The sequence below is a fragment of the Musa acuminata genome, chromosome BXJ1-3, assembly GCF_036884655.1.
Source record: "Musa acuminata AAA Group cultivar baxijiao chromosome BXJ1-3, Cavendish_Baxijiao_AAA, whole genome shotgun sequence".
Classification (NCBI taxonomy): domain Eukaryota; kingdom Viridiplantae; phylum Streptophyta; class Magnoliopsida; order Zingiberales; family Musaceae; genus Musa; species Musa acuminata.
In genome coordinates, this window is record NC_088329.1 from 31292815 (window position 1) to 31318453 (window position 25639).

General features: G+C 39.7%; 3 protein-coding genes across 4 annotated transcripts; all 3 read left to right on the top strand.

Annotated features, from left to right (window-relative positions):
• The first annotated feature begins 8795 nt into the window (after positions 1-8795).
• On the top strand, positions 8796-10147 carry LOC135637245 (ervatamin-B-like). The gene is made up of 3 exons (XM_065149830.1): positions 8796-9240; positions 9366-9432; positions 9510-10147. The coding sequence occupies exons 1-3, from the start codon at positions 8911-8913 to the stop codon at positions 10097-10099; spliced, it is 987 nt and encodes a 328-aa protein (XP_065005902.1). The 5' UTR covers positions 8796-8910; the 3' UTR covers positions 10100-10147.
• A 117-nt stretch (positions 10148-10264) lies between these two features.
• Positions 10265-11563, top strand: LOC135583665 (phosphatidylglycerol/phosphatidylinositol transfer protein-like). The gene is made up of 4 exons (XM_065149839.1): positions 10265-10514; positions 10716-10817; positions 10956-11116; positions 11246-11563. The coding sequence occupies exons 1-4, from the start codon at positions 10424-10426 to the stop codon at positions 11357-11359; spliced, it is 468 nt and encodes a 155-aa protein (XP_065005911.1). The 5' UTR covers positions 10265-10423; the 3' UTR covers positions 11360-11563.
• A 693-nt stretch (positions 11564-12256) lies between these two features.
• Positions 12257-23721, top strand: LOC103978335 (ubiquitin carboxyl-terminal hydrolase 8). Of its 2 annotated transcripts, none has more exons than XM_009394093.3 (13): positions 12257-12480; positions 12565-12801; positions 13071-13212; positions 14234-14293; positions 14379-14474; positions 15594-15935; positions 16766-16906; positions 17027-17197; positions 20182-20439; positions 20554-20702; positions 21399-21935; positions 22378-22648; positions 23034-23721. In XM_009394093.3, the coding sequence occupies exons 1-13, from the start codon at positions 12449-12451 to the stop codon at positions 23094-23096; spliced, it is 2499 nt and encodes an 832-aa protein (XP_009392368.2). In that variant the 5' UTR covers positions 12257-12448; the 3' UTR covers positions 23097-23721. The 2 variants fall into 2 exon arrangements, with proteins under 2 accessions (XP_009392368.2, XP_009392367.2); XM_009394092.3 differs by having other exon boundaries at positions 12259-12480; positions 23027-23721.
• The last annotated feature ends 1918 nt before the right edge of the window (positions 23722-25639 follow it).

A 25639-nucleotide genomic window follows, 5' to 3' on the forward strand; every position in this document is an offset into this window, starting at 1 on the left:
CTCCTTGATCTGGAGGAAGATCTTGGTGTGGGATGCATTTAAGGGAAGAGGTGGGGGCCTTGGGAGCGGTAGCTCTTGTCGGTTGAGCCCTTAGTGGGGAGGTGTCGGCACCGCCAAGGTCGTTCCTCGAGACAGCTCCATCCTTGGCTTCTTGCCCTCCATGCGCCTCCCCACCACTAGAGCCTCGGCGGCGATGTACTGGTTGGCACGTTGGAGCATTTCAGAGATGGTCGCTGGTGGTTTCTCGATCAATGACCAAAAGAACCTCGAAGGCTTTAGACCCATCAGAAAGGCTTGCAAGATTAGAGAAGGGTGAGCATCCGGAAAACCCCGGATCTCGATGGCAAATAGTGCCACGAACTGAGAGAACGACTCGTCCTCATGCTGAGATAGTGCAAGCAAGGTGGCCATGGAAGGCCTGGGCTACGTGCTGGCGAGGAAGTTTTGCTCAAATTCCTCAGCAAGCTGGTCGAAGGACAAAACAGAAGCTTGGGATAGCCGGCTGAACCACATCCGTGCCGGCCCCTGTAGAGTGGTCGGAAATGCTTGGCACATCAGCGCATCGGGGGCACCATAGAGGGCCATCTGGGCCCAGAATATAGAGATGTGCTCCATGGGATCGGAGCCTCCGTCAAATGTTTCCAATGTCGGGAGCCTGAAGTTGAGGGGCACATGTTTGTCCTATACTTCCTGGGTGAAGGGGAACCCGCCCATAGCGCCCTCGCTGGACTCACTCTGCGACCTCCGAAGCTCGCACTAGAACACGTCCAGGCGCTGATTAACCCGGGACAACTGGACTCTAAGCGAGTCGTCCGCCGAGTCGGACGATATGGTGTCAAACTCCAGATAAGACAACGTGGCTCGGTCAGATACAGGTGTGTTTTGCTTAGGAGGACCCCTCGGGTCCGTCGCTCACCCCGAGGCCTCTCTGATCCCAAGCTGCTCCCCATTCGGGGGTTATCGGGCCGGATCGGTCGGGGGCGTCGCCAGTTGGACGATTTGAGGAATAATCGGGGCGAGCATCTACATCATGCCCGCCATAGTCTACACTTGCTTGGTTAGGCTGAGGAATGGCTCGGGTGTCACGGCCGAGGGCCCTGGGGCGAGCCCAGGGGGCAACAGTCCAGGGTCATTGAACAAACGCCAATAGCGATTAGGTGTCGAAGCCGGTATCCTTCCGTCCACAGGGGCGGGGAGGGCTTGACTTTCTAGCTCAGCGGAAGGGAGGTCGGTCGGGGGTTCCCTCCTGGGGTGAGTTCCTGCGAGTTGTTCCTATGACATGGGCCCTAATTCTAGCACCAATATGTTAGTGAACAAAAATACCGTGGCTGATGAGTCAGCACGATTTTGTCCGCAGGCCGATGTTGGGAACTTCTAGTGGAATGAGTGGGATGATGAGGTGGCTACGCTTCTCGAGCGCTTTGGGCGAGGATTGAGCCGAAAGGGTCGGTTGAGTCCTCGCGAGCGGCTAGGGGTTAACACTCCAAGGCCAACTGACTTGAGTGTCATTTATGACGAGATGTGTCCTTTCGTCCATGGGGTATTGGCAATCTTTCTTCGTGGGCGCGCCCTTGAGATGGGAGGTGCAGGTTGGTGCTGGTTGGGACACGATCCGCTGGTCCACCCTCCTCTGCGCACTGGATGATGATTTCAGGGTGAAGACGCCCGTTGCTCGGTGGCGATCACCTTCCTGCAAAACGGCCTTCGTCGGGTATCTTCCAACTTTGGCCCCTTCGACGAGAAAGTCAATTTAGTTCGGATTCCCCCGTTTTTTCCTTTTTTCCCTTCCCCTTCCTTGGGATCGGATGGGGGTATTTATACCTACGTGCGAGAGTTGGTTGCCCCTCGGTTCGGCGTGGCTGCTGACCTTGTGGGGGCGGGACAACTTATGACGAGATGGCATCCTCAGGGGTGCTTGTGGCGTCAAACAACACTGTCCCAAAAGCAGACGACATTGCCCCGAGCTCTTGGGTTGGTCAAGTTGCATAGTGTATCAGTACGAACTTGACGTGATGTGCACCTCGTGGTTCTGGCAGCGTGTGGCGTTGCGTATTGGGCTGACGGCCTATAGTAGGTTCAGCCCATGGTGGGCTTTATCAGCTCATAGCACACACCCCTTTGACCTAACCCTAGATCAATATAAGGGGGGTGTGGTTGCTGTGTTTTGAGAGGCAGGAGGTTACGTTTTTTGGGATAAAAACTGCAACAACGTGGTGATCCTTGCAACACTAAAAAGGAGAAGAAAAAGACAGAAATCCAAGGAGAAAGAAAGGGAAGAAAACAAGGACAACACAGAGAGATTGTTCTTAATCATCCAATAGTGTTCTCATCTCAGGTTAGATCAAATATACAGTAGATTCTTACTTTGATTACTTGGGAAGAATTAGGGAAGATTTACATATTGAGCACAGTGACGTGATCCTTATATCCCAGTTATTCTCTTGTGATTGTTGCTAGAGTTTTGGACAAGAGATTGAGATTTATATATTTATTATTATTATAGTAAATTATTTCTAGTTTGTCCCGTGATTTTTACGGAGTTTTTCTACGCATATCTTGGTGTTCTATTTGATTATGATTTAATTTAATTTTACTGCTTATTATGTTCATATACCAAGATTATTTCGTATTATATCTCATTATTGTGTTTGCTGGTGATTGGGTCAAAATATGTCATATTTTGATATATTTCCAAACGGTGATTTCAATCACAAACAGAGGACACAGATGGATATGACTGCTGCAGGAGTTTTCATTCATTTGGTAAGATATAGTATGGTTGGTAAATGCCAGTTTCAGAGAACCAATAGTCGTTGCATTGCAGCATGATTATTCTCTCCGAGAACAAGAAGACGAGGAAGAGTAGACAAGTTCGGAGGGAAAGCAGACCTCGACGAGCGCCAAGATTGGCATGCGCAAGTCATGGCCAAAACTGTAATCACGTCACGGAAGTGTCTTCTATGTTGACCTGTGTGTGATGACAAGATCAGTTTGAGATGCTGCAGGTGCTGATGTCTCTCTGGTACGGTGGGGTCATTTTCCACTGATAAGATCATTGCAGGCACCCACAGAATTATCCTTCTCTCTTTTATTATTGTGATATATAGAGCCAACCAAAAGCTTATATCGGCAGCGGAACTTCCGACGATCATGTTTTTGTCAGGTGAGGTGTATGTTTCTGGTTCTTCAAGTGGCTTAATCGTCGTGTTAGACTTCGAAGGAGTTTGTGTTGCAGCTCCTCTTTGTTAGAATTAAACTTGTTCAAGTGTCATAAAAAGGGTTCATTACATTAAGTGGGAGAATCATTATATCAAGAAGAAAGAATGGATTAAAAGTCTATAGAAGGATAAGTCAAATTGGTTATTGGTTCTTGAAAAGATTTCTTGAAAGAGAATGATTCATCTTGAATACAATTAATATAATGTATCTTTGGGGACTATATAAACCCCATATGTTGGGTCATGAGAGTAATAGAGTTTCTGAAATTGTAAAGAGTTTTTCTTGAGAGAAATATAGAAGATTGAAAGCTTATCATACTCTTCCTCTGTTTGATATCTCTATCCCCTCTTCCTATCAACATCAACATTTGGTATCAGAGCATAGGTTAAGCTATGGCCTCTTCCTCAAGTGTCATCCAAGATCCCCAGATTGACAAAAGAAAATTATGACATATGGTGCATCCAAATGAAGGTTCTTCTAGGCTCCCAAGATGTGTAGGAGTTTGTAGAAGATGGATTTGCTGAACCAAGTCCAGCAGAAGAAGGAGCAATGAATGTAGAAGGAAGAAAACAACTCAAAGAAAGAAGGAAGAAGGAGAAAAAGGCTTTGTTCACAATCTACCAAGGCCTTGATGATACAATGTTCAAGATCATCGCTCCAGCAAATACTTCAAAGGAGGCTTGGAAAATGCTTCAAAGAGCATTCGGTGGTGTTGATAAGGTAAAGAAACTTCGTCTACAAGTTTTACGAGCCAAGTTTGAGAAATTACAACAAGGTACTTCTGAAACCATTTCTGATTACTTCTCAAAAATCATTTCTATTATTCATCAAATGAGACGAAATGGTGAACAAGTAAATGATCAGAGAGTAATAGAAAAAATATTAAGATCTCTAGATCCGAAATTTGATTTTATTGTTGTTGCGATCGAAGAATCTAAAGATTTGGAAAAAATGTCTTTAGAAGAACTTATGGGTTCCCTTCAAGTTCATGAACAAAGGATTACAAAAAGAGAAGAAGAGAAAACTATGGAGCAAGCACTACAAGCTAAGTTTGCTCTTGAAAATAAAAGAGAATCAAATTCTCAAAGAGGAAGAGGACGAGGACAAAGAGGAAGAGGAGGCAGAAATCATACCAATCAAGAATCTCCAAACAGTGAAGATGTTAGAGAAAATTATAGCCAAAGAGGCCAAGGTTATGGTCGAGGACGTGGCCAAGGCCGTGGACGTGGCAGAAACTCTAAAAGGTCTGAAATACAATGCTATGTTTGCAAAAGGTATGGACATTACTCTTATGAATGTTATTATAATCCTAACAATCAAGGTGATAAGGCAAATTTTGTTGAGGAAGAAAAGAAGGAAAATCAAGTTTTACTAATGAGTTATGAAAATTTGAAAAATGATCAGTCTATGACATGGTATCTAGATACAGGAGCCTCAAATCACATGTGTGGCATCAAAGAGCTATTTTCAGAAATGGATACAAGTTATTCCGGGAATATTACATTTGGTGATTTGTCTCAAAGACCAGTAAGAGGCAAAGGTAAAATTCTCCTTGAACTTAATAATGGCAAGGAATTATGCATTTCAGATGTTTATTATGTTCCTGATATGAAAAATAATATTCGAAGCTTGGGACAATTACTTGAAAAAGGTTATGAAATTGAGATGAAAGATATGGCTCTCTCAATTCATGATAAGAATAAAACAATGATATCACATGTGAAAATGGCACAGAATAGAATGTTTCCTCTGCATTTAAGTATTTTTTATCAATCAAATTGTTTTAAAGCTGATATTGAGGATATCTCTACACTTTGGCATCTTAGATATGCTCACTTAAATTTTGAGGCTTTGAAACTTCTAGAGAAGTATAATATGGTGACAGGAATGCCAAAAATTGATCGCCCAACAAAATTGTGTGAAGTATGTGTCATGGGTAAGCAAGAAAGAAAGCCTTTCAAAGTGAGAAGGACAAAAAGAGCATAGAATCGACTTGATCTGGTACACTCAGATGTTTGTGGCCCTATCAATCTAGTATCACTTGGAGGAAGCAGGTATTTTCTTACATTTACTGATGATCATAGTGGCAAAACTTGGGTTTACATGTTAAAAGAAAAGAAAGAAGTTTTAAGCAAATTCAAAGAATTTAAGGATTTGGTTGAAAGACAAAGTTGTTGTAAGATTAAATGTTTAAGAACAGATAGAGGTAGTGAATATATATCAAATGAATTTGAAAGTTTTTGTAGAAATAATGGAATTCTACATCAATTCACCATGCCATACATACCTCAACAAAATGGTGTCTCGGAAAGAAAAAATAGGACTATCCTTAATATGGTCCGATGTTTGTTAAAGGAAAGAAAAATTCCGAAAGAATTTTGGGGTGATGCTGTTGCTTGTGCAGTTTATTTGCTTAACAGGTTTCCGACAAAGCGAATTGGTAATGTTACACCAGAAGAAGCATGGAGCTTACAAAAACCAAGAGTTGATCATTTGAGGATTTTTTGAAGTGTTGCATTTGCCAAGATACCAGAAGAGAAGAGAACAAAATTGGAGGATAAAAGTCAAAAATGCATTTTGCTAGGTTATCCGGAGAATTCCAGTGGTTACAAACTCTACAATCCTATCACAAATAAAGTTGTGATATCAAGAGATGTTGAGTTTGATGAACAACAGATTTGGAACTGGAAAAATGATGAGCAGCATAAGAAAGCTGTAGTTTCAGAAGAAGATGATATAATACAAGCAAGCACCGAAGTTGCTTTGCCAGAATCATCACCTAGATCAGCTAGGTCACATGATTCAAGAAGTCCAATTATAAGAAGGACAAGACCTATTCATGACCTATATGATGTGACTCGAAGGATTGATACTAACAATGATGAACTTTCTTTATTTTGTCTTTTTGCAGGATATGATCCATTAACCTTCGAAGAAGCTTATAGAGATGAAAAATGGCGACAAGCTATGACTGAAGAGATTCATGCAATTAACAAAAATAATACATGGGAGCTTACTACACTTCCAGAAGACCACCAAGCTATCGGTGTTAGGTGGATCTTCAAAACAAAAAGAAATGCAAAAGGAGAGGTGGAGAAATACAAGGCCAGATTGGTTGCGAAGGGATATAAACAACAATATGGGATTGATTATGAAGAAGTATTTACGCCAGTTGCTCGATTGGAGACAGTAAGATTACTTATCTCTCTAGCAGCTCAAATGAAATGGAAGATTTTACAAATGGATGTCAAATCAGTATTTCTTAATAGAGTTCTTGAAGAAGAGGTATATATTCAATAACTTCGAAGAAAAACTTGGCATGCTAGATGAAACAAGTTTAAGGGGGGAGAATGTTAGAATTAAACTTATTCAAGTGTCATAAAAAGGTTCATTGCATCAAGTGGGAGAATCATTACATTAAGAAGAAAGAATGGATTAAAAATCTATAGAAGGATAAGCCAAATTGGTTATCGGTTCTTGAAAGGGTTTCTTGAAAGAGAATGATTCATCTTGAATACAATTAATATAATATATCTTTGGGGACTATATAAACCCCATATGTTGGGTCATGAGAGTAATAGAGTTTCTGAAATTGTAAAGAGTTTTTCTTGAGAGAAATATAGAAGATTGAAAGCTCATGATATCTCTATCCCCTCTTCCTATCAACATCAACACTCTTCTGTGCAACCTCAAAGAATCGACACAGCAATATGCCCATCTAACGATCTTATACTGCACAAACTCCAGATTCCAATTAGCTCTCTAATTTATTAGCATTCCAAATCCATATCTTGCCGTCTGCAATGACATATACCCCTAACTACGATCCTAAATCCACGCTGCTATTACACACGGTTGAAGAGCCTGCGCATGCTCAGCAGGGTGCGAACCGGTTCATGAGCATCCAAATGGTGGCTTCCGAGAAGGCCACGCTCTTCATCGCTCCCTTGTCTCCGGCAACATCCTCCTGCTCCTCTCGTCTTAGCCACTGACGACGAGGGTCTGCTGTCGTAGCACCGCCTCCAGCCTTCTTCTCCCTCAGCTTCGCAAACTCGAACGTCCAGATGTCGACAAGGCTCGACATGGCTCTCTCTCTCTCCCTCTCTCTCTCTCTCTCTCTCTCTCTCTCTCTATCGCTTCTCCAATACTTTGTGGCCGGTGGCGCAAGCAGACTATATATCGCAGCGAGCCACGGACGCACAGGTGAAGATGCAAGGATAAGATCAGGTAGGAGTTGGACGGTATCCAGGGGGTGCACTGCACACAGAATAGGACTGACTCGCTTTAGGACCAAGAAACAACGGGCTGAAGCATGAACTATATATATATATATATATATATATATATATATATAAAGCTGCCCATCCCATCTCTTCTTATCATCTTAATTATATCTTTATCGTACTCAAATCTATTTATAAGGTCTGTTGATGGACTTTGCGAAGTGGGATAACGTGCATGGATTTAAGATTTGGTTTGGAGGCTCCCATACCTTCATCCTCTCTGTGGGCAAATGGTAAACTTCTCTGGACGTCACCTCACCCTCCAAATCACTCTCATGTCAATTAGGCAATTGAAGGTGGGGCCATTTTTTTTTTTTTTTAATGTCATGATTCAAAATAATTATCGACCCTAATCAATGATCCACATTATGATCATTCTGAAAAATTACTAAATAGGGTTTACAAATTTTATGTCATATGATTCAAACAATTAATTTAGTGTTAATTATTAATCTAAATTCATGCAAACCATTGTATAATTTTTCATATCATGATATGAAATTCAAACAACTAATTGAATCTAAAGCATGCATCACAATTTATTTCTTTTTTCTTTTTCTTTTACGTCGAAAATCAAAATTTTATGAGATATTATTATTTTTTAAACATTGATAATATATTTCATTTATTTAAAGGAAAAAAAAAGAGAATCTACCTGCAAATAGATTGAAATGAAAAGAGATGTGAGAGGATTTCTAATAATGTAAGTTTTTATTTTTTGATTAATGAAGTTGTGCTTTAGATGTCAAATGTAGAAAATATGTATTAACAGTTGAAATAAATTTTTTAATAAATGTATACTGATTAAGTAAGAGGTACATAATAATAATAATAATAATAATAATAATTTTAGTGAAAACCATAAAATTAGAGGTGATTACATCTAACCTTATCATCAGCCTAACCCAAGTCATTGTATTGACTTCTTCTATCATTGTATCTAATTAGGGATATATGACTTGTTTAAGTTGTGAGATTAAATCAATACATCTCGGACTAGATATGACTCATGAATTTTGTTATTATACCAATCATCAATCAAAGTCTTGACTTACTTCTTCCGAGATAAAAAGTCTAATTTGATGTGTTACCGTAAGAACAAAGAGATAATATAAGGATCGCCTTCCAATGCGGAGAGATGCCACCATCACAATGCTGCAGTAATTGCAGCAGCAATTACTTGTATGAGTGCTGAGGAGAGAGAGATCACCTCTTTCTTTGTCGTGCAATGAATGTGCCAATCCGTTGCGGTTGGGTGAGGGAGAGACGCACGACGCTCTATCGCTATGCGGATGCATGAACTGCGAGCGGAATCACCTCCCAGACCACGAGAACTTTGTGCTTCCCCAGGAATGCTTGCTTTATCATCAGATCGACGCAAGAGCATTACGTGAACGCAGAGCCAGCCATGGGCGACGGCAAGCTCCTCAACAGCTTCTTGGCCTTGTCGCTCTTCTTCGCGCTCTGCCCACCTTCCACCGTCTCCCGGGACGCGGTGAGAGATCGGTACGAGGGTTGGATCGCTCGACATGGCCTCACCTACAAGGACAAGAAGGAGAAGGAGCAGCGCTTCAAGATCTACCAATCCAACTTCCTAAAGATCAGCAAGTTCAACGCCGAGGACCATGGCTACAAGCTCACTGACAACAGGTTCGCGGACATGACGAACGAGGAATTCAGAGCCAAGCATATGTGCTTGACCGACGACCCACAGACTCCTCCTCCTCCTGTAAAGGTGATCGACTGTATCACCGGCATACAAGTCATGCTGTGGATTTTGCCGCAATCAACTCCGGCTACCTGTCGTCTCAGGTGGAAACGGTGGACATACCGTCGAACAGTTCGCATAGCATGAAAAGTCACGTCCCCGAGCACCTGGATTGGAGGAAAAAGGGAGCCGTCACCGGTGTTAGGAACCAAGGTCAATGCGGTAAGCATCAGGATATGCAACAACTCGTCTGTAGAACTCGTCGATGTTCGTGTTTATGGTGTTCTTGATGCGAGCAGGGTCTTGTTGGGCCTTCTCCGCGGTGGCAGCGATCGAGGGAATCACCTACGTCAAGACCGGCAAACTGATTCCGCTGTCGGAGCAAGAGCTGGTGGACTGTGACATCAACGGGAAAAACCATGGTTGCAGTGGAGGGTTCATGCAAAATGCCTTCGAGTTCGTCCGAAGCAACCATGGGTTGACTTCCGAGTCCAAGTACCCTTACAAAGGCTTCCAGGAAGAGTGCAGAGGCAACCAACTCCACGACCATGTCTCCACCATTTCCGGCTACAAAGCCGTGACCGCCAGGAGCGAGCACAGCCTGTTGGAGGCCGTGGCGAAGCAGCCGGTGTCGGTGGCAATAGACGCCGGCGGATTCGGCTTCCAGTTCTACTCGCATGGCATCTTCGACGGCCCCTGTGGGTCGAGTCTCAACCATGGCGTGTTGGCGGTCGGATATGGAACCACGGATAAGGACATGTTCTGGATCGTGAAGAATTCATGGGGTGCAGGTTGGGGAGAAGACGGCTACATCAGGATGAGCCGTGATGTCTTGGACTCCGAAGGCTTATGTGGGATCGCCACGAGAGCCTCTTATCCCACAAAGTAGTATGCCCTCTTCCCATGGCAATAAAATCTGGAAGAAGACCCACCATCGTACTAATATCTTTCTTTGTGTACTCCCATTCATAAACGCAAAGCTCAATCTACCACGACAGAGATCTGAGGAGGTGGAGAAGGGACAGCAAATCTTTGGCTGGGATTTCTTTTGTTGTGAGGCTACGTTGGCAGTAGCAAACCTTTTTGCCTATTACAAGCAAAGCTAAAGAAGGATTCCATTCCATCACGACCTCGTTCCCCACAAGAACACTACTCTTCTCGTCGTCACCTTCATATCTCTTACGTTCTCGAACACAACTGCACCGCGAACATCATGTCGTTCTTCCTTCTCTTCTGCGTCGTAACGGCGGCTACGTGCCTTCTCCTTGCCTGTCCCGTCCACACCAACCAGATCGAGTATTGCGGTGATCGCCTTCGCCTCACTTTCTTTCTTACCATTTAAACTGTTTCCAAATCGATTACTCCTTTCTTTCTTTTGGGAGAAGAAGAAGAAAGATTTCCTCATCTACGCTCACGAATCTGTTTGGTTCCGTGTGATCGGATGACATATTTCAGGAATTCCTCTTAAATTGAGATAGATTGTGATCTCTCAAATAATTTTACAGACAAGAAAGCCAGCTACCAGGTGACGGTCAAGGGGGTCGAGATAAATCCCAACCCGATTGCGCGAGGCCAACCTGCTACCTTCAAGATATCAGCAATCACTGGTAAGCTCGACACTGGTTTTTACTCGTTCTCCTGTGCTGTTCTCGTGGTGATGAGATACAAAAAGACATGATCTATGAGATAAAGGCTCCTCTCTAATGCAGCAGTGGCATGATCGAGGCTTTGAGATTGTGATGCAGGGGGTGACATAAACAAAGGGAAACTGGTGATCGATGTCAAGTATTTTGGCATGCACATCCACCAGGAGACGCTTGACCTCTGCAAAGAGACGTCTTGCCCAGTTTCCACCGGTGACTTCCGGCTATCCCATCAACAGACGCTCCCATCATTCACTCCACCAGTAAGTCAACCTACCTACCTATTTCTGATCTTGAATCTTTGTCGCTGTTACTTGTTTTGTGACAAATGGATTCAGAAGGATCAACCAACACAACATGTTTCCTTCTTTTTATCTTCTTCCACATCACAGGGTTCATACACACTGATCATGAAGATCCTTGGAGAGGAGGACAAGCAGTTGACATGCTTCAACTTTGATTTCAGCATTGGGTTCACCGAACCAGATTGGATTCTCGTATATTGAATACAAAAACATTGGTGTGCTTGGGCTGTTCTAAGATTTGACCTGGTCAGACATCATGGGTTCGAATCTCATGGTTTTGGATCTTGAAGCAAGTTTGTCGATTCATACATTACATTTCATGTTTGGGATCATTTGTTTCCCCTCCCACCCCCCCTTTTTTTTGGTTATACTACTAATCGAAATATATGTGCATTAGATATCCGACATAATATAACAATCCGAATTCATATTTGTCATTTCCCATTATTGAATGGCGTATATAGCGATATATTTTTCCAATTTATTTTCTATCCAAGTAATCTTACACATTCATCTTTGGTATATTGCATGCATTTCAATGCCTGGTTTTGGGGGTTCATTTGTTATTCTAAACAAGTTTAAGTAAGAGAAAGAAAATTACATCAGGACGAAGATCAATATCCATCCTTGTTTATGATATCAAATCATTTCCAAGCTACGAAAAGCGAAGCTTTCCCCACACACACACAATGCAGCAGCAGCTCAAGGTTGGCAGCAAGCAGTTAACGGAAACCAACCATTCACTCCTCTTTTACTCTCCCATCTTTTTATAAATAAAAAATAAAAAAAATGATTTTTCTTTAAAAAATAACTAACTTCATTTTTTATTTTTATTATTTTTTTTCATTTAGTATCGTTTTCTTTTAATATCCTTCGTTGCTTTATATTGCTTTCGTCCCCTCTTCTTTCTTTTCCCTTTACGACGCTCGATTGGCGGATTAAAAATAAAAAATAAAAAAAAAAGATTTTTTACATGAAAATCGCGCAAGAAATAAATAGATAAATAAATAAATAAAATTTTCACAACTAAAAATTATTATCACATGTTCAGTGAAATCGACTAATCAAATGGTGGCAGCCAACTTTTATCGCAATTATTTCCGTTTCTTTGTTTCATTCTCTCCACTACATCGCTCGGTCGGCACCGCCGGCGCCGTACCCTTCCAAAGCTCGCAATCCACTCTTCGTGTCATCTCTTTGACTCCATATCTCATCCTCATCTTTCAACTTCGATCCCCCTTCGCCTCTTCTTCGTCGCCCTAAACCTCTTCCTTCTGCCCCTGGTAGCCAATGGACGGCACGGTCTACCTCGTCCCTTACCGGTGAGTCCCCCCCCCTCCGTGGGTACCTTCCTCCCTTCCCCTTCCGTGGCTTCGATCGCTCACTCTCGATTTGCTTCTCGTCAGATGGTGGAGGGCGGCGCGAGCGTCCGATCGGGAATCGGCGGACGGGGCGGAGGGGACCCCGTACGCAGCGGCGCCCGCCGCGTCTTCCTCGGCCGCCTCCGTTGGATCCGATCTCGTCTTCGATCTTCAGCGTCGCGACGACGGCGAGTTGAACCGGGGTGTTGCGGAGGGCGAGGGGGGTTCCGGCCGCTGCTACGCTTTGATCCGGGGCGATATGTGGTCGTTGGCCATCCGATGGTGAGATTGCAAGGCTCGGTTTGAACGGAAGCAGGGTATCCTGTGTCTTTTCTTGATGCTCGATCGAATGCGGTGCTGCTTCATTTGATTTCCCTAATTTCCTTCCTCCTCAACGATCGTTGATGTGTCGTTATCGTTTCTTTACGCTGTTAAAGGCGGAACAAAAAGGGCTACGAGTTGTTGGGGTAGATTAGATAAAGTTGATCTAGGCGTATTATGTTGTTTCGGGCTTTGCTTCTTACTCTCCATCCCCCGTGTTTCCTCTCTAGGCACAATGAACCCAGCTCGAAAATGGAGAACAGTGGAACCTCGTCCTTGTCAGAAGATGCTGCAGATGATGTCTATCCTGTGATGCTCAGGATTTCTGCTGTCCAGGGAACAAATGTTTTGACTGTAAAGATCTGCACGAAGGTCTGTCTTGATATCCCCATTTTGTCTTGACCATCCTGGCATGTTTGTGTATGGCAACATTTCAATTGTTTGTAGATGAAACTAGTTTTACGCTGAGAGAACTCTGTTTCTGATAAAAATGGTCTTTGTTAGATTTCCATTTTTGGCAAGAAATGTTGCCCAATATATCTAGGTAACACAACTGCAAAATGTCTGGTCCTGTGTGATGCTTATCAGATAAAATATTGCAGCTCTCTGCACCTATCACCATTTGTTTCACAAAATAAGATCACTGAGGTGAAAGACTAGAGAGGCAGAAATGTGAGGTCTTATTTTGTCAAAAACGAAAGTATCAAGACATGCGAACGAGAGACATTTGTTTTTAACGTTTTACTACATGTCTTATACACTCATCATCGTCATTATCAACAAGCAATATCCTTCATTGTATCGCTAGACCTAAAAGCAACATGCGTTGCTTGTCCAAGGCCGGAGTAATGTTACTAGTGCTAAACACTAAAATGAAGTTTAAAAAAGTTGCTAATCGATAATCTGTATTTTTTTCCATGCCTTTCAGTGACATTTTTATGCTCTATTGACCTCTTTATGCATTACTGTTTCCATCCTTTTCTTGTTATAAAAGAATTCTAGTTTGCTTGAATACATTACTTTACCAATGTTGATTCATCAGCTAATCTGTTGATTATTAGTCCTCAAATTGGAAGAAGGGATGCTATGACTAAACTATTCAAGTGGGTTAGTTAGACCTAAAAGATTTTGAGCAATTGATTTAGATATGTTGCTTTTTATATGTTCCAAGGAAGACCTTTAAAACTAGAGATACCGACAGAGAGAAAGGAAATGTACTTGGTGAAAATAATTAAAGCATAATGGCCCTTGTACTAATTGAGGTCTTAGCTTTATTCCAGGATGATTACATCTAGTTTGGTCTCTATAGTTGGAAAGATACTTATTGCTGGTTTTTTATTGTATAGGTAACTGATCTAATTTGTGCAAGCTCTAATACATATTTGTCATTCAGGACAACAATAATGAGAATTACAACACGGCGTGCAAGCTGTTCCCTGTTGATTCTGAAGTGGTAAGTTACTGATAGCACTCTGCCAGTAGAAAATCTTGTAATCGCGTATAGTTGCCTTGTTCACTTCAACTTCTGTCTGGACTAGGTCTATATTTGGGATTTTTCTGGACAAATAAATTTTATCATAATGAATGGGTGGAATGGGATGCTTCAGGATGGACGACACCAATTAGAAAATGAGGTAAGTAGGACATGTTTTTCTGCTTCAGTTTTAAAAATGGAGAGTTTCTCGACAAACTGTATTTTTTATGCACTTGTAACATACTTTTACATAGAAATCCTGTTGGTTATATACTAGTTTGTGTTAACTTCTTAACTTACTATTTAATGCTCATCTTTTTTGCCTAAAACAAGAAGTCAAGAAACTGCTCTAAGTAGTTCTCCATTTGCTTCAAACATGTCAAAGGCCAGACACAACTTCATTTCTGGGCAACCTCTAAATTTGTGTGTAGTGCAAATTAAAAGGAAACAACTTTTTTTGTGTCTATAACAGCAAATTTTTGGGGATGATAAATTGTTGATGCCCAAATCGACTTCTTAGTAGAACTGTAATGTAATATGTGAAGTCACTCAGTTAAAAATGAATCTACTTATTCTTATCTATTACTACCATATTGGTCAATCTGCTCTTTGTGCAACAAAAAAAAATCACTTCAGTGTTATACAAATATGTGGAGTAATAGGGATTAGGGTGTCATCATTTGTGAAAAGTAGTTATGCCAAAAGTAGTTAAGACTTCTTAGTAGAACTGTAATGTAATATGTGAAGTCACTCAATGAAAAATGTCTTAACTGGTAAATCTACTTGTTCTTAGCTATTACTACCATACTGGTCAATCTGCTCTTTATACAACAACAAAAAAAAAATCACTTCATTGCTTGACAAATATGTGGACTAATAGGGTGTCATCATTTGTGAAAAGTAGTTATGCCAAAATTATAAACGTGATTCAAGGTGGACAAAAATGTGCTTATTTATTCATGAAATGTTTCGATTATGTGTTATAATGACAGATGAAAAATGCATGTTCTCTGGAGTTATTAGCTTTTAGTCAATTACACTTTTGTCATGTGTACATGGGGTGTACCTTTAAGGCTTAAACTAAGGTGCTTTTCTCCTGATGATTTGACATGATATATAATTAATGGTTACCACAACAAGTAGATGGTATTTTTTGTATATCACAGTATAAATAAATATCTAATAGCATGTGGTAAGCAATCTTATATAATATGCACAAAATGTCAAAATTATGCACACGAAAATATTTCTTAATATCTTTCCTCTTGCTCTGTTGCAGATTCTTCTAGAGATTCAAATATATGCCTCATCGGGATCTGTGGCTCATAATCATGAAAGCAAAAAGGATAGGCCAACTGTTCAAAATTCAAAGATGATAGGATCTTCTCATGGTGTTTTATTTATGAGCAATGGAAGCCTAGAAAGTATGGACTTTGATGTTCAGTTAAGTGGAAGCTCCATCAGATCAAATTCTACAGGTCTGACAGGATTGGACAATCTTGGGAATACATGCTTTATGAACAGTGCTATCCAGTGCTTAGCTCACACACCAAAGCTTGTTCGCTATTTCCTTGGAGACTACAGTAAAGAAATAAATCATCACAACCCACTAGGGCTGCATGTAGGTTGACACTCTGATGGCTATTTTCTTTTAATATTTTAGTATCTTCATGAGCTTGTGAAAAAAATATCCTTTCTTATGAAGTTGTTGGCCTTGGTGCAAGTAGGATATTATGTATATAGTCCAAAAACCAGTTAGGACTGTTTTGGTTCACAAGTAAATGAAAAGAAATAAAAGTTTGATAGGGATGGATATTCTTTTCTCCTGTTTGGTTCTTCAAGAAAAGGGAGAAGGGTAAATGTCTTGGAAGTGATTGTATAATATGTGGGTGAAGATATCACATGGTGCATATGCAGGGCAACATATCATATATGATTGCTAATAAGAAATGAAGGAAGGTCTATGAAATGTATCATAGTAATGTACCATAGATAATAGAATCACGAAACTTGTTTTGCTTGAAGTAATACTTATAAGAAGAAAATACAGAGTAGTTAACTACATATGTGATCATATCATACTTATGCAGATCACATATGTGCAACAGATTTCACATATATAATAATACTTCATTTTGAGGCCTCATACACTTGTTCAGGGCATCCATATGAGGTTATACACATACAAGGATGCATTAGATAAGAAAATCTAATACTAATTCTGTACTGGAACTTCTGACCATCCAATTATATTTCCTCAAAAAGGTGTTGATTTTGAATAAAAATTATGTACCTATTGTTTTTCACTCGTATTTTATGTATGAACAAGAAACTGAAAAATCCTCACATTTTTCTATTTCTATTTTAAAATATTTTTCTATTTTCTTTCACATTTTCAGCATTAAAAGAGCATTTGTTTGAGAGTCACAAGTATTGCCTCTCATTTTCCAGGGTGAGCTTGCTTCAGCATTTGGACAACTGCTGAGGAAGCTGTGGGCTCCAGAAAACACACCGATTGCTCCACATGTTTTCAAAGCAAAGCTTGCTTCTTTTGCCCCACAATTCTATGGATTTAGCCAACATGATTGTCAAGTGAGTAATGTTTTTCATCTGTTATGTGTGTGCTAGAATTAGTCTCTAACTTTTATTCCAAAAATTGGAACTGATTGGAAAGGGATAATTCATTTGTTGACATCCATGGTTTCTCTGCAGGAACTTCTAGCCTTTCTGTTAGATGGGCTTCACGAAGATCTGAACCGTATAAAAAACAAACCTTATTTTGAAATTAAGGATGCATCTGGACGTCCGGATGAAGAAGTAGCAGATGAGTACTGGAGTAATCATTTTGCTCGTAATGACTCCATTATAGTGGACCTTTGTCATGTTAGTATCCATTATTTTGGTGATTTAAAATTCTTTACATATCATGCTTGATGATTCTGAAAAACTGAATATCTTTTCTCCTCAATTCTACCATACAACCAATAGCTTTTCTTTGGCAATAAAACGAAAATTTATGAACTTGTCATAGTTCTACAATAAGACCCATGAAGGTCTTTATACAGAATGGAGGAGAGCTCCAGTGGAAGAGACAATGAATCAGTCCATAGACAACGGATTTTATTAACTCTAGCACATTTAGCGGCCCATTCTGCTGCTTGTTTGCATTCCCAAAAACAGTGGCTAATGGTGTATGAGTGTTAGCTGATGCAGCAGTTATTTAATATCATTGATGGTGTGAGTAATAACCTAAGGAACAGTTTTATCTTTGTTCAGCAGATCGACAATGGAAGAAGAGTCACTTTCAAGTGTTAGATGAGTAATTTTTCTGGAAATTGCTACCTTAAGACCTATTTTAATTGCATGGTCATCAGATTTGCCTTGAATATATTGTTGTCCTTCTGCCTGGCAGTCTCCAAGATGATTTCTGATGATGAACCCCATGCCCCCATCCTGCAAAAGGGACGCACCGTTAGTGTTGAGCTTCTGCCAACCTGCATTTGGTTTTTGCCATTTGAGACTTATAGAGTTAGTCAGTCTCTTCCCTTCAGATAAAGTGCTTCTAGCATAATAGATAGAATGAGCCAAAGCTTGAGCCCTGGCTCACATAATGTAAGTCTTTTTCCTGTTAAAGTGTGCATCATTCCACAAATTCCAAATGAACCAAGGCTGGTTTGCTATTGCAGCTTTCCCATTCCTAGAATAGTGCCTTCCTTTAATCATTCACCAATGTTCCAGGTAGGTTTATATTGGAATGAGAGTTTGAGGTTTGTTTCCCAAAAATTCCAAATTCTGGTGGAAAAATGGCATTGAAAAAATAGATGATCAATGGTTTTTGGGTGAGAAAGGCAAAGGGAACGAACAAATATTGAACAATAAAATGCAAATGAAGAAAACAGTAAGTAACACGTAAACGTTGATGCAATAGTTTCCAGCAAAAAGTATGAACTCTAGTAATAACTGGGAGCTGCCAAAGACTGAGCCAACCATACCAGTATGATTCAGGTTTGGGGTGCAAGAAATGATATGCACTTGTTGCTGTTGCTTTCCCTAATTGATGATCCTTTCGAATTCATTTATCCTCACAAGGGAACTGAGCAATCTCTATAGCCTTAATGACAGAAATTAAATTAGGTGTGCACATATCCAATAGCAACTGGGTATTCCAGCTATTAGATTGGATTAGCACATTAATCTTAGTATAATATTGAGTTAAGTAGGAATACAATTCAAAGGTATATTAAAATGCCAAGGACATGTAAGAAAACATGTAGAATGTTCATTACCTATTTGTATAAAAAAAATTCTTTAAGGTCATTCATGGCTCGGGTGAACTGTTTCAAACTCCAACTGGATTGATGATATTTAGGAATGTTCCAAAGGTGTACATTACCATATTTAGTGTAAAGAATAGTACTCCATAAGCTACCATCGTCATTAAGATATCACTGGATTCTGGTAGCTTGTAAAGTAATTCTGAAAAAAGTGATGTCCTGAATGTTAAGACCACCTTGGTCTTTATGTGAGGTGACAGTGTTCCAATTAATAAGATGGAGGCCTTTGGTTTGAGGATTATTTTGCCAAAGAAGATTATTTATTAGTGTTTGAATCTTATGGAGGAAACTATCTTGCAGCCAAGTAACACTGAGAGTGTGTAAAGGAATAGAAGTCGAAACAGATTTAACTAAGACCAATCTGCCAGCTTGTGAAAGATGATTACATTTCCAAATTGCAAGTTTAGCTTTGATTTTATTAAGAGTTTCCACATGAGTTGATTGAGGAATTCTTCTAGGAGCAATAGTTGCACCTATATGCTTAAAAGGAAATGAACCTTCTTTAAATCCAAGGTTAGAACAGATCTGGTTTTAAGTGGATCTTGGAGTAGATTTAGGAAAATAAATCGCAGATTTAGAATGACTGATTTTTTGATTGGTAATTTCCTCATAAATTTTGATGACTCGTTTAATAGTAGTGCAAGACTTAGGATTAGCCCTAAAACAGAGTAAAATGTCACCAACAAACATAATATGAATTATTTTACAATCATAATTGAAACTAAGGGGAGTAAGACTTCGGTTTCTAGTTGCTTGATTTAACAGCTGAGTTAGAATCTGAGCAACTAAAATGTATATATAAGGTGACAATGGATCACCTTGTCTGACCCCACAATGACTGATAAAAGTCTCAGAAATTTCACCATTTATAAGACGAGAATGTGGGTGAAGAAATACAAGCTGTTATCCATTTGATAAATAAAGAAGGGAAATTCATGGAAGAAAGGACATTGATAATAGCAGTCCAAGATAATCTGTCGAAAGTTTTTTCAAGATCTAATTTAACAAGAATAAGAGGGTTCTTGCCTTCAGAGGAATGCATAGTGTGAGCAGCTTCTTGAGCAATCAAAATATTATCATGAATATTTTTACCACGGAGGAAAGACTGCTCAGGACTAATTAATTTCTGAAGGAGAAGTTTCAATCTGTTTGTTAAGACCTTGGCTAGGATTCTATAATTGACATTTGGGAGTGATATAGGGCGGAAGTTATTTACATAGGGAGGGTTTTTAATTTAGGAATAAATGTGAGGAAGGTTTGTGTCCAGGAAGGAGGTATGTAAGCTTCATGGAAGAAATGTAGGAGAATGGTTGATGTTATAAACTAAGGAGGAGAACATTTAAATAAGTTGAATTTTGCTGCCTGTTTATTTTTCTGTATGAACTATGAAAATGTTTTGTGAAACTTAAGCATAATTAGGTTGCATGATTTAGATCACTATATGTTCATGTAAGGCATTTGGACTGTCTTGCATCATCATTATGCTTTCTTTCAGTTACTTTTATTACATTTGGAATGGTTGATGTTTTACAGGGTCAGTACAGATCAACTTTGGTATGTCCAGTTTGCAATAAATCATCAGTTACATTTGACCCATTCATGTATTTATCTTTGCCCCTTCCGTCTACAACAGTGCGGACAATGACTGTTACCGTCTTCAGTACTGATGGTCTCAGCAGGCCATCTTCATATACTGTAAACGTGCCAAAATCCGGTAACTGCAAGGATTTAGTTCAAGCTTTAAGCATTGCTTGTTCACTGAAGCATGATGAGAGCTTGTTAGTTGCTGAGGTATGTTATTTAACATTTTACTGACTCTACTGCTTTGGCAACAGAAATGATGCCTTGGCTAAGAGTTATCTGATATTTCTGTTTGACTTATCTGCCAATAGAAACATTTTGCAGGTTTTCTGCAATCAAGTTATTCGATTCCTTGAGGACCCTTCTGATTCACTTTCCTTGATTAGAGATGGAGATCAGCTTGCAGCATACAGGCTTTCAAAAGATCCTGAAGATCTTCCACTGATTGTGTTTATGCATCAAAGCATGGATGAGTAAGATTGACGTATCACAATTTTTAATGATGGTGAAAAGCCACTTTCATTACTTAAATTTCCGTAACCCTGAAGTTGAATATCAGTCTAAATTCTTCATATTGGTGAAGTCCCAGGTCTTTTAATAATCTGATGCCTATGGAACATGTCCAAAACATTGGATTTATTGTTTGGATCTAGTTGTTGCTTAAACTTCAAATTCATTGCTGATTATGAGATTTTTTTTTTTTTGATTGGGCTTAGCTTATGAGATATTTAATTGACACATAAGTTATCACTTCACTGGATTACTGAGCTAGAATGGCCAGTAAGGCTGTTATGAGGCAAGTAGTGCTGGTTGTACTACATCAGTTCTTTTGTTGTAACAACAATCTTAAGACAGCACAGGTAATTTGACTAATGTCAATTTTATGCTGCAAGGAGCATGGGAAATGGTTTATATGCCAACAATCATGCATCCCTTCAAATTGCACAGTCAATACACATGTTTTGGTGTATCTGATACTGTATGGCACTTTAGGTCTTCGTCATGCTTTATTCTCTGTGTAGTTCTTTAAGCTGTGTCCAGTTAAATGTGTGGTCATGTTGAATTCTGCCTTCTTGGTTGTTGTATTGCCATTCATTCTCTCTAACTATTATAGACTTACTTTAGGATAATAATTTTTATTGCTGTTTTGTGATAAACCTCTTTTCCAGGCAATATTTCAATAGCTCGACAGATAAACGTTGGAAGTCATTTGGCGTCCCCCTTATCGCTAGGCTACCAAATGCTAGCACAGGATCCACTATCCTTGACCTGTTCTTGAAGCTCCTTAATCCATTTCTCATTCCAAAAGAATCTTCTTTCGACATTGAGCAAGATAGCAGTAATTCTATTAATGAGATTGCTAAGATAGACGAGGACTCCCATCTCCTGGATTTTGAAAGGACAGAAGAAGGAAAATACTTCCATGATGGATTTCAATTTTATCTCACGGATGAGAACTGTCAGGCGATGCTTTCAAAGATAGAAATGGATGATTCAATTTCCCTCACAGGTTATCAGCGAAAGCTGTATGTGCTTGTCTGTTGGCATGAGAAAACAATGGGACAGTATGATATAGACCTTCTGAATACCTTAACTGAGGTTTATAAGTTTGGACTTTTTGCTAAGCGGCCTCAGGAGTCTGTCTCCCTCTATTCGTGTCTTGAAGCATTTCTGAAGGAGGAACCACTCGGACCAGAAGATATGTGGTCAGTATATTTCTCAGTATCTTTTTTTTTTTGCAAATCACTCCATATCAAGTAGGTAGAACTTACCAGTAGATCTTCTGCATCGAGCAAAGATCTTAAGAAATGCTTAATATATCAGTATATGACTGCTAAAAAACCCTTGAAGTTTGTTCGGTCACAACTAAGTTGAAGTAGGCTGTAGTTTCTAAAGTCAGGGAGAGAATATTTTATATGTTCAAAATTAGGTATGGTTATCAGTGTCTTGCAACTCATTGGATATAAATACATGTTACACGAATTAATGAAGAAAAAAAAAAGACTGATGGCATGTCAATCTTAAGTTGTTTGGAGTGGAACTTGCTAAGGTACATGATATCTGAAAATTTTGAACATCATCATAGTTCTAGAATTTATCTTTTTATTCTGGTAGATAAATCCATGGTATTTGACCACTTCATTGCAGGTATTGTCCAAGTTGCAAAAAACATCAGCAAGCTTGTAAGAAGTTGGACCTTTGGAGGCTGCCAGAGGTTCTCATTATTCATCTAAAGAGATTTTCATATAGTAGGTTCATTAATAACAAGCTGGAGATGTTTGTAGACTTCCCAATCTGTGACCTGGATTTATCAAGCTATATTGCCTGCAAGTCCAGAGGGTCATCCGTTTATCGATTATATGCCGTCAGCAACCACTATGGCAACATGGGAGGTGGTCACTACACTGCATATATTTATGTAAGTTACATGTTTATTCTCTTGGCAGTTAAAGTTCTTGTGTTTGATTTAATGCTGTGATGACATTTACTGAAACGAAACATTGTTCGACAATTGATCAAGAAATATTATGTAGAAAACTAGATGAGAGACAAGATGAAAATGTGCATTTCACATTGAACAATATGTTGTCTGTTTTTGTCAAAATAACAAAAAAGTTGAAACACATCACTTGTGTGGATAAGCACCTATGACTTTTCAATTTCATTATATTTGGTTTTCTGCAGTCTTGTGTGAGAACTTCCCAGATCTCATTGCATCTAAAAAAAAATCTACTTTCGTTTTAAACATTAAAGATGCAAATTTAATAATTTTGTTGATACTGAGTTTCTTCTGTAGCATGAAGGTGAGAGGTGTTGGTACGATTTTGATGATCAGCATGTTCTTCCTATATCTGAGGACATCATAAAGTCATCTGCTGCATATGTGCTCTTCTACCAGAGGGTCCAAACCAGCAGCTCAGATGCCTAAGCTATATTTGCGTAATTTTACTGGCCTTGAGTTGGCTGCTCTGGAGAATGGACATTGTGAAACCAGACGAGGCATATCCCACACAAGAAGCATGTCTTTTGTTGGCATGCCTACTCAGGTCCATCATCAGGGAAGCTGAAGGAACATGCTTGGAGAAAGGGACTGGTAAAGCCTCAATAGCAAGATATATGATATGAAGGGCAGCAATATTCTGTAAAGCTTCATGTGGTTTGCAAGTAATTCGAAGTGCACATATTGCTGCCATCATTCACCACCAGTTTGAGAAAAATATCCTTCATCCCACATATTTCAGGGGAAGGCTCATTTTGTACTTTTCCTGATGCATATCAAATGGAGTTTTGGTTATTCCTGATTTGATTCCCTTAAATATGGTTTCAAAGATGCCAGTGTATTCAGGCTTTTGGCAAATTCTGTTTGGATTTGATCGTATCATTGTAAAGCTAGATTCTTGTGCTCATGAAAAAGAAAAGGAAGATATCTAATGTTAGTAATGTTTTAAGGGCTTTGGCCTGCTGAAGTAATAATAGCTATCATTCCAATAATGAGGCATGCTTATTTAAATTGCTGCAATTTTGGTTCAATTGTACTAACGGGGGGAGTATTTTGGTAGGCACTTGATTTCCTGCTCCAGTGCTCTGGGTCTCGGACAGTAACTCCAAGCCTGGAACGCCGAATCCTTCCGCGGCCATGAAATAGTGAGCTCTTGCCATGCTTTTGGATTATGTTTGTAATCGGTTTTTCTCTGTTAAAGCATCGAATAAAGGAAGCTGGTGCACACTTGTTATTCGTAGTGGTCTCTGGAAAATTAATCTTGATGGTTGAATTCAGGGATAATATTTACATTGCATTGTATGACTCTAGTTGTCTTCGTCACCCTCCTGTGTCTGTGTTCGTAGCATGTCCTTTTACTCAGATATCTACTCCGACAGTGATGGTTCCACGCCCAATGTACCCATCCATCGGTTGCTGCAACACACATCGCCCTTTCTTCTTGAGGCCAAACAAGGCATCGGATTCCTCGAAATCAGATGGTGCATTGAGCTCTCTCTTTCGTGGGAACACCTGAAGTCCCAGTAAGGCTAGAAAAACGAAGATACAAAGTGGCATGATGATTCTGCTGTCCCTCAGTTTGTCTCTGCCCCATCCACAGCAACACATGTTGGAGTTTGTGCTCACCCGATTCTCTCGGTAATGAGACAGACATTGTAGTGGTTGAGTGTTTGAATGGAAGGAATTATTATTATTAATTTTAATTTTGGTTTTAATTGCAGTAATATCTCCCAGTGGCATGAAGCAGCAGAGAAGAAACCAGGAGATGAGATAAAAGGTTGGCTTCATCTCGGCCCTATCTTTGAGAAAGGGACAAGAACTGTGTCCGCAATCTAACGTAGGTCATGTCATTGTAGAGTCTTCTTATTAAAGAACAAGAAAGTAGCTTTCCAGCATTGGAATCTCGCACTCCTCACTGCCAACTATACCGTACTGGAGTTATGTTGAAGTGCGTCCAGAGACTGCAAGGTGCGCCAAATAAATTTTGTCTATTCTGATTTTTAGTAGCATAAAGTGGTTTAAGATGATTCAGGTGCAACTTACTTACTAGTGATAGATTACAACAAATTAATTAAGCGAACTTTTCTTTTTTTTCAATTTTTTTTTTTTTTTTTCTGACTGTGAATAATTATTATGTTCTTCATGCATAGGAACAATGTCAACCCAACAATTAATTGATCCGGAGAAGGAAGCAAAATGGTTATTGATTTGAAGCGTAAAGAACAAGGTCAGTGAACTGCTGCACCTATTTTTCTCAATGATTGCGACAAGCTTGTGGAGCCAAACCCTCCAATCTGATACGACATCTCATGGGTTGAAGCCTATTCGTGTGAACGATACAAGGTTATTGTTGATTTCTATCTCCTTTCTTCTTCGTTTCCTCGACTTGGGTGCATTCTCATGCTGAGGGTGTACTGCTTACGAAGTCTCAGACATTGAATCCAATTCTCCTCCTCTAAATGGATTACTTTTCATCCCATCCCATGTTCCATCTTATAGCATGTTCTGTTTCTTTTTTGAGCATAATACTCCTAGAAAGAGTTTCTACAAATCCTTAAAGAACTTTTAATTTTTGTTATTGAAGGTGTTGGTGTCATATATAATCTTTTATAAAAAAAAAAAATTATGGGTGATCCTTTGGTTTTCTTGTTTGGTGCCTCTTTTCGCTCTAATACCCTAAATGTCATCATCTTTGTTTTGTCATCTTCGCCCTGTTTTCTTTTCTTCTCTCTTCTTCTTGCTTTGATTTTCTTTTCTTCTTTTCTTTCCTATTTATATTCTGATTTTTTGTTTCTTCTCATCTATTCTGACTTTCTTTTATTGAGACATCTATAGCAAGACAAAAGCAAGAAAACAATAGGCATCGCAAAGAGAAGGAGGCTTTCAATTTTAGGTTACTAAAGAAATATG

Coding starts and splice junctions, on each gene's coding strand:
- LOC103978335 (XM_009394092.3), top strand. CDS start 12,449: ATGGACGGCACGGTCTACCTCGTCCCTTACCG. Junction 14,475..15,593: donor GACACCAATTAGAAAATGAG/GTAAGTAGGACA, acceptor GCTCTGTTGCAG/ATTCTTCTAGAGATTCAAAT. Junction 20,703..21,398: donor ATGCATCAAAGCATGGATGA/GTAAGATTGACG, acceptor CCTCTTTTCCAG/GCAATATTTCAATAGCTCGA.
- LOC135583665 (XM_065149839.1), top strand. CDS start 10,424: ATGTCGTTCTTCCTTCTCTTCTGCGTCGTAACGGCGGCTACGTGCCTT. Junction 10,515..10,715: donor CAACCAGATCGAGTATTGCG/GTGATCGCCTTC, acceptor ATAATTTTACAG/ACAAGAAAGCCAGCTACCAG. Junction 11,117..11,245: donor TCCCATCATTCACTCCACCA/GTAAGTCAACCT, acceptor TCCACATCACAG/GGTTCATACACACTGATCAT.
- LOC135637245 (XM_065149830.1), top strand. CDS start 8,911: ATGGGCGACGGCAAGCTCCTCAACAGCTTCTTGGCCTTGTCGCTCTTC. Junction 9,241..9,365: donor CTCCTCCTCCTGTAAAGGTG/ATCGACTGTATC, acceptor ATGAAAAGTCAC/GTCCCCGAGCACCTGGATTG. Junction 9,433..9,509: donor TAGGAACCAAGGTCAATGCG/GTAAGCATCAGG, acceptor TGATGCGAGCAG/GGTCTTGTTGGGCCTTCTCC.